The sequence below is a fragment of the Poeciliopsis prolifica genome, unplaced genomic scaffold, assembly GCF_027474105.1.
Source record: "Poeciliopsis prolifica strain line A6 unplaced genomic scaffold, Auburn_PproV2 SCAFFOLD026, whole genome shotgun sequence".
Lineage (NCBI taxonomy): Eukaryota > Metazoa > Chordata > Actinopteri > Cyprinodontiformes > Poeciliidae > Poeciliopsis > Poeciliopsis prolifica.
The window spans coordinates 4,916,349-4,927,102 of NW_026562401.1; the positions used below are offsets into that span (position 1 = coordinate 4,916,349).

A 10,754-nucleotide genomic window follows, 5' to 3' on the forward strand; every position below is an offset into this window, starting at 1 on the left:
TTGAATTATTTAATTAATCTAATTAAACGTCTCTTTAATTAATTAATCAATCAACTATATTGGTGATATTTTTAGTAGATTGCTTACTTTATTGACAATGAGTGTCAGTATAAATATTCAGTTTCCAGCTTGTGTCAGTATATTTTTTTGTAACTTACTACCCACCTCTACCCTACGCCATAATTCAAGAATATAATTGACTATGAAGTGGTCGAGTCCATTAGTACGACATGGAAACAAGACAGGCAGAAATTGGCAAGAGTCATGAGCTGACCCTGAGGCCAGGGGAAGTCTGTTTTGATTTTATGTCACAACAACCTGCCATACAAAGCCTGCTCTCCTCGAGGTGCGCACGAGGGTAGGTGTGTCTCATAAATAAATGAGTGATCTCGCCAAATCCTCGGCAACGCCTCTCTCGCCTGTTCCGCGAGGCGTGACGTCACGTGAGCGGCCCGTGTCGGTTCCAGCTGAGCGCGAGAGGCAGAGGACGATCGGACGTGGACGTCGCGCGGCCCGAACGCAGATCCCAGCCCGTGCGCCCGTGACTGCATCCACCGGATGAGGAAAAAAAAAAAAAAAAAAAAAACAGTAGACAGAAGAAACGAGCCGCTCTCCTCCTCCTCCTCCTGCTCTTCCTCCTCCTCCTCCGGCTCCTCCTCCTCCCCCCCGCTGACGGACAGCAGAGCGCCACAGCAGAGAAGACAAGCAGCAACACAACTTGTCATCTGACCAACACACAGCTATTCCTTTGACCGCTGCTGCTTCTTGTTTGTTTTTCTACATGCACTCTTTTCCTCCGAGGTTATTCTTGCTGTAACGGCGGAAGGACTTTTTTCTTTCGTTGTTATTGTTGTTTGGTTTTTGTTTTTGGGGGAAATTTGTCTTTTTGAGTCCAGGACGAGAAATTCGGGATACCGCTTCGCAGTTGTGAGTTGTGACGTTTTGTTTTGCCTCCGCTGTGCGGTTTTATTGCTCTTTTATAGACGGTATCAGCCTGACTGTCTCTCTCACTGCAACGTCCTGATCTACTCTACTTTTTTTTTTAAAAAAAAAACATCCAATAACAATGGAGTACTTTGAAGAGAATTTTAATACTAGGAAATAAGGATCCCGATAGCAACAACTGCAAGGTAAATACTTTCATTAATAATGTTTTCGTAGTATTTTACACAGTGCAACTGTGATACAAAAGCTATTTTATTCATCATGAATTCATCTTAAAACAAGTTTTCTCTCTCTCTCTGTGTCCATCACCTTTCACCTCTCCTGCATATAAACAAACAGCCCGCCAGTGTACTTGTCCTATTGGTAGGTTCTGGTCAGATTGCCTCAGTACTTCAGGTGCAAACCCCCCCACCCCGTCCCTCCAGTCCAGGATGTCCAGGCAACTCTCCCAGCTTCCGACCCCTGACCTGCCAGCTGGTGCAAGCCCACAGTTTGGGAGTTGTACTCAGCCTGCAGGCTCCCTCACTGGGGGCCACATCAACTCCATGGCCGGTTTAAAGTCCCTCCTGCAGCAACCCATGAAGGGAGATCACCGGCTGAAGAATCCTTGTGACTCAAAAGGTGAGGAACTTTGTCTGTCTTTGTGTTATGCTAGTTCCACCCATTTTTGTTGTAGTATCGCCTTGAAGCAGTTGATTGACTCACAAAGCTTCAAACCCCAGTCTCATGTGCCAGCACACATGCCTGGGATGACTTCTCCATGACCCTCATCAGTATTCTCCTGGATTATAAACCGGGCTGCAGTTTAAAGTTAAGATCCAGATTACAATGGAGTTGCTGAGATGTTTTACGTCAAGCTGCTCTGCATAATGCACACAAACACTTTCTTTTGCCAAACAGAAGTACAGTCACTATGAGATTTGTTCAGGAACTTGTTTTCATGTTCTTGTAGCAAATTATACTGCAACTCGACTACCATCTGGACCATCTGGGAGTTTGTGTTTATGATTGTGTAACAGAGATTTGGAGAATAAGTGCATCCACCTGCCACTCTGAGTAGCTCTTGCATGCATTTGTAATCAAAATCTCTAAAACAAACTATTTTTTATGCTTTTCTTCTATGGTAGACAAAGACAGGCTGGACCTAGACGAGGATTCTTTGGGAGTGTGCTCCATGAGGAATGGCAATGGGATAGTCAGCAGTAATGGCTGTGGAGGTGGCAGTGCTGGAGGAAATGGTGGCGCCGGATTCAACCAGTTCCTGGGACCTCTCATGTGGGATCGCACCCTGCCTGCAGACGGCGGGCTCTTTCAGCTCCAGTACATGGACTTGGAGGAGTTTCTGACCGAGAACGGAATGGGCAGCATGCACAGCAACAACAGCTCCAGCTCGGCCCAGATCCCCTCACAGAGCTCCCAGTCGGCCGTGCCCAACCAGAGCTCCCAGTGCCTACCGCCCTCGTCGCCGCCTGAATCTTCGTCCTCGTCGCCCTCTTCCTCGTCTTCGCCGTCTCTCATTGGCCTGGAGGTGGCCCAGCCACAGAGTCAAGGAGGAGGAAGCGACTGTCTACACAGTGAGTTGGTGGTTATTGGGAAAAAAGATCAAAGTTGTGATTTATCCTGACCCTGGTTGTTTGAGTTTGTGTGTTTTTTTTGTTTTGTTTATTGCGATAGTTATCACAAAATATAACAATCAAATTTCATCTCCATATCGCCCATTTCTTGATGCCATTTTTCAGGTATGTCTTCACAAATGGTCTTCACATGCCATTTGTGATCTGCTATCTTCCATAGCAGATTCCATAGCTATGGAAGATATAGAAGTATCTTCCATAGACACTATGGAAGATAGTGACTATGGCTACTAGATACTATCTAGAAGGTAGTGTCTATGGATACTATTTTCCATAGTATCTATGCTATGGAAGATATAGAAAGTATCTTCCATACCAGCAGTGATGGAAGATACTTCATCACAGCTTTTAATAATTTACAAGTTTTAAAGGACTAAATGTCCCACGCTACTGATTTGAGATTATTTAATGGTAGTTTAAATACAGCCAAGGTTATGTAGTGTCTTTTATTTGGTTCTTCTTTGAGTTTCAACAAATACTAGTGACAAAGCATTTTCCTGTGGTCTGGGGTCACAGTGAAAGAATGAGATAGAGTCACATGGTGCTAAAGGAAAAATCTAATTTAAACATAAACTACAAGATTTAGGTGCTCAGTGAAAAGTTGGTTGAGTTTTTGGGGAAAGCTGTAAGACCATCAAGGGAAAATACACAGGAAAAGTCTTAGGCTTTTTTTGATGAGTCAACTCCACAGCAGTGACGAGAGGCTTTGCTGTAGCTTGGAATGCGATCTATGTACAGCAGTGTACAGTGCGATCAGCAAGCTCCCTCTCTCAGCCAATAATTGATGTGCGTCAGGGTCAAAACACTGCCGAGTGAGGGAAAGACACAGTGAGAGCAGTGTGCAGAGTGTTTGCAGTGGTGCGTCTTTAATCTCTCCCTGCTTCACACGCCACGGCCATGTGCACGCGTCGGTACACGTGAAGAGGATGGGAGTATTGCAGTGAGGGAACGAGAGGCAGAGCCAAGCCGAGACGGAGGAGGAGCCCCACAGAGAGGAGGGGGGAGGAACAGAGCAACAGGAAGAGTTTCCTTCTCTGTGCTGCTGGACTGTTATTGCATTACGACGATTATTTACAAGTATAAAGTATTATTAGAGGAGAATGTAGGGATTGTGTGGAACTGACTAGCTTTTAATTGCCTTTTAAGTTAAAAAACAGAGGCTTCTGTCCTTGCTGGAATGCTGTTGTACTAGTTCTGTAGAGTATTTTCCATCACATCACCTCTAGATAAAAAATCCAGATATTGACCATCAGAACATGTGAGTAATAGAGTGCACCAAAACCAGTTTGCACATCATCCAGTGTCAGAGGCGCCCAGAACTCAGGACATGCAGAAAACCTTCAACCAGGTGTTTGGGCTAACTGGTTCCTGATGTTGGGCTGCTGCAGCATGGCACAAGCAGTCTAGCTCTCCTGCTGTAAAGTGATGGTAATCCTGTCGATTGGGCAACACGGTCATTGTTTCACTGTGATTAAGGCGTAGGCATTTTTGAACACTGAGATTAGAAATAAACAGCACGCACCTTGTATAAAAGTATGCCCTCATATCACCAGGACATATACTGGCACAGTAAGAATAGATATGCGGTTTCACATGGTTAACAGGTAGTTTTTAAAAAACATATTTTTGTACAGAGATATTTAAATCAGCGTATGTAATTTTGCACTCATAACAGTAATCAGTTGTGGACCAAAAGGTGGTTGGGGGTAGTGTATAGCCCTTTATTGGCCCCATCTAAAGAAAGAGATTTTAAGAAGGGAGGGGGCAGTTATATAAGATTTCCATTTATAAATCTTTCTTTTTACATAAGTTTCATTACAATATAATGGTTATTGCCTTGATAACTGGTTTGATTATTCAACTCAGATCGATCAGGTTAATTTGTTGTTGTGGTCATAGTTTACACAGTGGAACAAATACACACAATGCAACTCTTGGTAGGAAATTTGTCTACTTGTTAAGTTATATTTACAAGAGATTGTCTGAAAAACAAACAAACAAAAAAACATTTCTAAAATGATCCTTGTTTTTTTAATGAAACCCATTTCGTCTTCTAAAAGTTAGTTAGAAGTATATTATGTTATATAATAGTTTTTTTTAATTCGTTGAGGTTTTGTAAATAATTCAGATCTTCTGAAAAACATACGCACCTTTTCATGAAGGCTGTCTGGAAAAACCTCACCTCTAAATCAGCTGCAGGCACAGGAATGTCTGCAAGGCTCTGTCACTGAGAAATCAGCTCTCTGCTGCGCTCTGGTGGCCGTCCTTACGATGTTCACATCTTTTAAATGTTTACCACGAGAAATACGATTTCAGGATCAGTACTTATTTTAACCACATTTGCTCAGATTTTGCCAGTTTCCAATTTTCACCAATTTCAAAATTAAACTTTAACATAGCAAATGAAAAATATGCTGCAATATTCTTTTTATTTTTGTGGAACGAGTAGCTTTGAATCTAAATCTTAATGGAAGGAATGGCACCATTTGGGGGGATTCTCAGATTCAAATCTCTGGCCAATTTATTCACTTTCACCTCTGTAGGGTTATTGCTCCTTAATTGACTTAATTAATCACACAATTTAAATGTCTCCTTTATTTCCAGGTGGTCAGACGAGTATGAACGACTCCTGCGAATCGCCTTCTTCCTCCTCTTCCTCCTCCTGTCCTCCTTTGCTGACGCCCACGGGAAGCGGACCGGATGCGATTGGAATGTTTGAGATGGATTCGTCAGACATGGCCATGTCCAGCACCTCTGGAGAGCAAGACTTTGACCCCAGAAGGCATTCCTTCAGCGAAGAAGAGCTGAAACCACAGCCAATGATCAAAAAGGCACGCAAGATCCTAGTGCCTGATAACATGAAGGTGAGTCCAGTAAGAAAACTCAGATTCTGTTGTTTTTTTCTTTATTGGGTGTTAGATCAGAGGAAAAATGAAAATGGAGTACAGATTTCAAGCCGCTTTTGCAGAATTTTACTGATTGTTAAATGCACATGAAAATGAGCTTTCTGTTGTTGTCAATGACATTTCAAGAGACCAAAATCTGCATTTGATCTGCACATTAGATCTTCATTGGACAGACAACCTCTGTTCAATCGACAAATGAGGAAATGATACTTTTAGCTGTGATTCACTTTTAAATTAATCACAATTTAAATCACAAGCTAACCTGTGATACAAATGACTAACAGTGCAGAAATAGCTGACCTTCATTACAGATTATTCACAAAAAGGCACACAGAGATCTCTGCTCATATTTAACAAATAAGTCTGAAGTTCAGAAATGTTGTCTTTACAGAAAACTGCAAAAGTTTGTTCAGCTGCTAATCTGGTCTGTATATATTCTTGCTTTGAGAATATAATTATTTGGATAAATGTGGTGTAAATACTGTGGTATTTTATGGATAAAACAAGCTAAATTAGAGATGCACCAAAAATCACTTGATTTCCAGAAACCCCAAAATCTTTTTCCAATTAGTAAACGTAAGTTCCCTGACAACAAGACTCTTTAGTGTGAAAGATTTGACTACATTTGCTATAGACTATTAGCTGTTTTATTACTTTTATTAATTATTTTGTTAGCTATTTTAAGAAGATGTAAGAACAGAGATGTAGGAAGTAGTATTTTGTACAGTGTTTCTGAGGTTCATTCTGGCTGCGAGGCAGCGAGAGAGAGCAAGACCTCAATCAGACCTCCTTCTGGAAGAGCTAAATATAGCTTAAAATGTCAATTATTTGTCAAAAACGGTCAAATCCTGTGATACAGAAACTGTTCTGACACACGGTGTTGACGTTTCCTCTACTATAAATATAATCAATAACGCTGAATACATGAAGGATATTTTGACAATTTATCGTTTTATAATTCTTACAGAAAATTCTTAATTGGCCAAAATCGGTATCAACCGGTCAGAGCTTTACGAAGACTGAAGATCAGAAATTAGGCACTAGTGAAGGTGCAACATATAATGTTCAACTGTGAATTAATAGCGAGATTTCTATTTATTTGGGGATCTTATCAAGAATTGGATGATGGGCATGAAATTAGTTAATTTGCCGTCAGTTCCATGTTTACCTTCTTTACAGATAACAGGAAAGACATTTGGTTGCATATAAAGTTACACTACATGACTGTACGTTTTAAATACGATTGATATGGTTGCATTAGTGGGGTTTATTTTTTCCATTGAATGAACTTTTGCAGAAACCAGATTTAACTCATTCATTTAAATTAGGCACATGGAAACAAGGAAACATCTAAAAATGATTAACACCCAGCTGAACCGAGAGCTTTCAATGTTACAGTTCTTTGGTGACCGTCTGGATGAGCCATTAACTCCATCTCGAAGTAATTTTGATTGGCCAGCCACTTTTGGTGCATGTTTATATTGTGGATAGTGGCTATTGTTGTGGTTCAGTGGAGTCCTAAATTCTTAGAAATGGCTTTGTAGGCTTACACAGTCCTTATATCTGCACATGATGTTTATGAGATATCTTAATTGATTCCTATTTGATTTGAGTGAAATCAAACCAAAACATTCTTTTAATCATCATTAATGATTTTCCCATGAGGGCAAAGCATTTTTACACAAGCTTAATTAATTAAAAAAAAATATGTTTGACAAAACAAGCAAAAACAGAAGAACTCTGAAACATGTTTTATGCCACACTATATATGCTTGTCTTCAAGTTTTCATTTGTGTTGGTGAAAGCTCACTCACTAAATGTCCCTCCTGTGTTTGTTCCCCTCCTATAGGACGAGAAGTACTGGACCAGGAGGTACAAAAACAACGAGGCTGCGAAGCGTTCCCGGGACGCTCGCCGCCTGAAGGAGAACCAGATTTCGGTGCGGGCCGCCTATCTGGAGCGAGAGAATGCCGCCCTGCGACAGGAAGTGGCCGAGATGCGGAAAGAACTGGGCCGCTGCCGTAACATCCTTAGTAAATACGAGAACCGTCTGGGTGACCAGTGATGGAGGAAAGATCAAGAAGAGGAGACGAATTAAACTTAAGACTCCAAATCACCGGGATGGTTTGACGGACATAATGAGTTGAAAATCATAATGAGAAGGACATTGACGATTAAAATGATGAATGTATAAGTCAAGGAAAAGGGTTGTGTACTGAAGCTCAGGTGTCTTGTTTTGTTGAGCTGTTAAAAGTGATTGATGGAGAGAGAGAGTAATTTAACTGATTAAAAAATATGTGACTTTTAAGGGTTTTGTTATTGGAGAATTGTATATTTTTATAATACTTAAGAAAAATTTAGAGGGAGAGCAAATGCAGAAAATAATTTTGTATATTTTCTACATGTTTTGGACACAGAGATGCAGAGAAGCCATGGTGAACATCATTTTCTTTTAGATGAGTCTGGAGTTGTCAGCCATTGATGCTTTAGTCACGATGCAGCAGCACGGTGGAGGACATATGTAATAATTTGTAATATAGAGAGCAAAAATTATCTTAAAAATTGTATTGTTGAGCATTTTGTGGATTTTTTTCTCGAGTACTTCCGTTTTTTTTCCTGTCACGTAAAGGTCACTGGGCATGCTCAGTAGAGACAGAATGAGAGACACGAGGTGTATTCAGCACTTGTCTTGACCAGATCTTGTGCTTTTTTTTTTTCCTTTTCATCTTTTTAATAGACAATTTCACCCTGTCGACTGGTGCATATTTCTGAAATCCGTTTATATCTGGATCTGTTTTTTTATTTTTTATTTCTCTCTCTCAGCGCAGTGCTTTGTGATGTTATGGAGCCCTGGTCAGTCCTGCTCCTCTGCATCCTCTTTGAATCCATATATCCATGCTTCTATTTCTGCTTGCTCCCACGGTTAAACTCTTCCCATACGGTGTTGTAACATACTCTGAAACCAGCCCCCCACCACTTAGGCGCCCACCGATACTTCACTGTATTAACTAATCACACTTTAGAAGGAGAAATATTTTGAATACATATTTGGTGTATTTCAGGAGATGGTTCATGTGCCCCTCCCCCCCCATTGAGTGGAATAGTTTTCTGGGACAAATAAAAGCCAAGATTCCCTGTGTGGATCTTGTTGTTGTTATTTAGTGCTTTTTCCCCATAGCCACCTGTCTGCTTTCTACTGTATCTAACAACACCTACACAAGGGCATGGGACACAGTGTTATTATGTTCCTGGGGGAGGGATGACTAGCGAAAGTGTGTGATTTTAATCCCTTTAATGACCATGATGGTAATTACCATTACAGCTATTGTTATTGTTATAATTATGATGATTACCCTCTTATTGTTATTATTCTATATTACTGAATGTTTTTCTTTCTTTGGAGAGACATGATCTGTTGCATCTAGAAACATCTTTTTGAGTGTTCCTCAGAAATGCTCACCCTCGGACATTCACTTCTGCTCTGGACTCCACCACCACCTTCTCCTCCACCCCAGTGGGTTTCACAAACTCGACTCATGGGCCTGAACGTGACGTTCATGCAGAATTATTTTACCTTCGCCTTCTGTTTTTGAGCTGTGTAAGGACTATGCACACGACTGCAATGCTCGTCGGCGGTTCCTTACAGCCTGTATCATCTCACTCAGTGATTGTTTGCTCTACCCAACAAGATCCGGTTTCCAAAATCCTCACAGATGTGGTTGGTGAACCTTGTAGTGACTGCTGCATAAGTAGTGTTCATGGTGCCCAGCCTGTCCTCCCTCTCCCCAGCCAGTTTGAGCTGGCTGGTTTTGGATGTAGTTGCAACTTCCCAAACAAAACAAAACAAAAAAAAGAGAAAAAAACAAAAAAACAATAAAAGATTGTTCTCATTCACTGCTGCTCTGTTTTGACTGTTTCGTCACAAGTTTGTGTTTCACATTAACTCCATCTGGAAATAAAGTTGGGTTTCTAGAGGGAGAAAAGAGTCGGTCAAAGTTCGGAGTGATAGCCAGACCGTGATTTGTCTTGGGATGCTCCGGGGCTGTTCTGATATTTTGATCGTCTTCTTGTTTGTTCACATTGCACGCATTCCAAAGCCTGTCAGCTGTCTCACAAACTCAGTGCTTGTCCCTCTGGATATTTGGGAAATATTTAACACCGTCATCAGAGATGTCTTGCAAATGTATTAATCTCCCTGGAACCTTTGCATATTTTGACACTCAAAACAGCAAAACTGAATGTATCTTAGTGGGATTTTGTGTGACAGACCAACGCCAAGGAGCACATATCTGTGAAGTGGAAGGAAAACATCAACTGGTTTGTATAATCAGGTTTCTTTGCAGTTCCAGCTGCAAGTCTTTTGGGGATGTCGCTCTGCACATATAGAGAGTGAAATATCTGCCTGTATGTCTTTGCAAAATAGCTTAAGCTCAAGTGCACTGCAAAAACACAAAATCTTATCAAATATTTTTAGGCTAGTTTCCAAGGGAAAATCTTAGTAAACTTGAAATAAAACAAAACTAACTTATATGTAACTTTCTTAAATCAATAATATGTGATTATTTTATTAAAAAACTACTAATTCCACTGGGAGATTTTTTCACTTAACATTTTCAGAAGTTAAATGATCTGCAGGTAAAGATACTACTTTTTAAAACAATATGAGGAAATTATTAACTTAAAGCAAGTTTCTATATCATGCTGAAAAGTTACTTGCAAGTATAATACTGCCACCACCATGCATCCCTGTGGGAGGATGAATTCAATGTTTTATGGTATGCATGTTGCCCAAAAAGTTGTATTTCAGTCTCATTTGAAGGATGCATATCCTTGTACAAGTTTGCTGTATCCCCTCTGACTTGTGGCCAGGGGTGAATAGTAACTAGTTGCATTTATTTGAGTAACGTTAAAATAATAATGATAAAAAAACAAACAAACAAAAAGGACTTTTAAGAGGAGTTTTACATCACCACACTTTTTGTTTTCACCTGAGTGATGTTGTTATGAAGTATCATAACTCTTACTTGAATGAAAAGCTACATGTCTACACTTTATGTTAAAGTGAGACCTCTTGTTTGGACACAATCTTTGTTACATTTGCCGGAATGTTATATGCTAGTATTTTCTGACTTATAGTAAATTAACGTCTGTAAGTATTAGTTTTAAATATTCTATAAAAAAAAAAAATTGGGTGACACTTTATTTGAAGGTGTGTGCACAAGACTGACATGACGCTGTCATAAACCTGATATAGCACCTGTCAAGAACA

General features: G+C 40.3%; 1 protein-coding gene across 1 annotated transcript; it reads left to right on the forward strand.

Annotated features, from left to right (window-relative positions):
* Window positions 1-589: 589 nt before the first annotated feature.
* dbpb (D site albumin promoter binding protein b) lies at window positions 590-9,379 on the forward strand. Its single transcript, XM_055047509.1, has 5 exons — window positions 590-1,130; window positions 1,285-1,566; window positions 2,073-2,519; window positions 5,184-5,443; window positions 7,335-9,379. The coding sequence occupies exons 2-5, from the start codon at window positions 1,377-1,379 to the stop codon at window positions 7,548-7,550; spliced, it is 1,113 nt and encodes a 370-aa protein (XP_054903484.1). The 5' UTR covers window positions 590-1,130; window positions 1,285-1,376; the 3' UTR covers window positions 7,551-9,379.
* Window positions 9,380-10,754: the final 1,375 nt, after the last annotated feature.

What these genes read in the sequence shown, in the direction of transcription:
- dbpb (XM_055047509.1), top strand. Translation starts at nt 1,377, where the DNA reads ATGTCCAGGCAACTCTCCCAGCTTCCGACCCCTGACCTGCCAGCTGGT. An exon ending in GAATCCTTGTGACTCAAAAG is followed by an intron (nt 1,567 to 2,072) that starts GTGAGGAACTTT and finishes CTTCTATGGTAG; the next exon opens with ACAAAGACAGGCTGGACCTA. An exon ending in AGGAAGCGACTGTCTACACA is followed by an intron (nt 2,520 to 5,183) that starts GTGAGTTGGTGG and finishes CTTTATTTCCAG; the next exon opens with GTGGTCAGACGAGTATGAAC.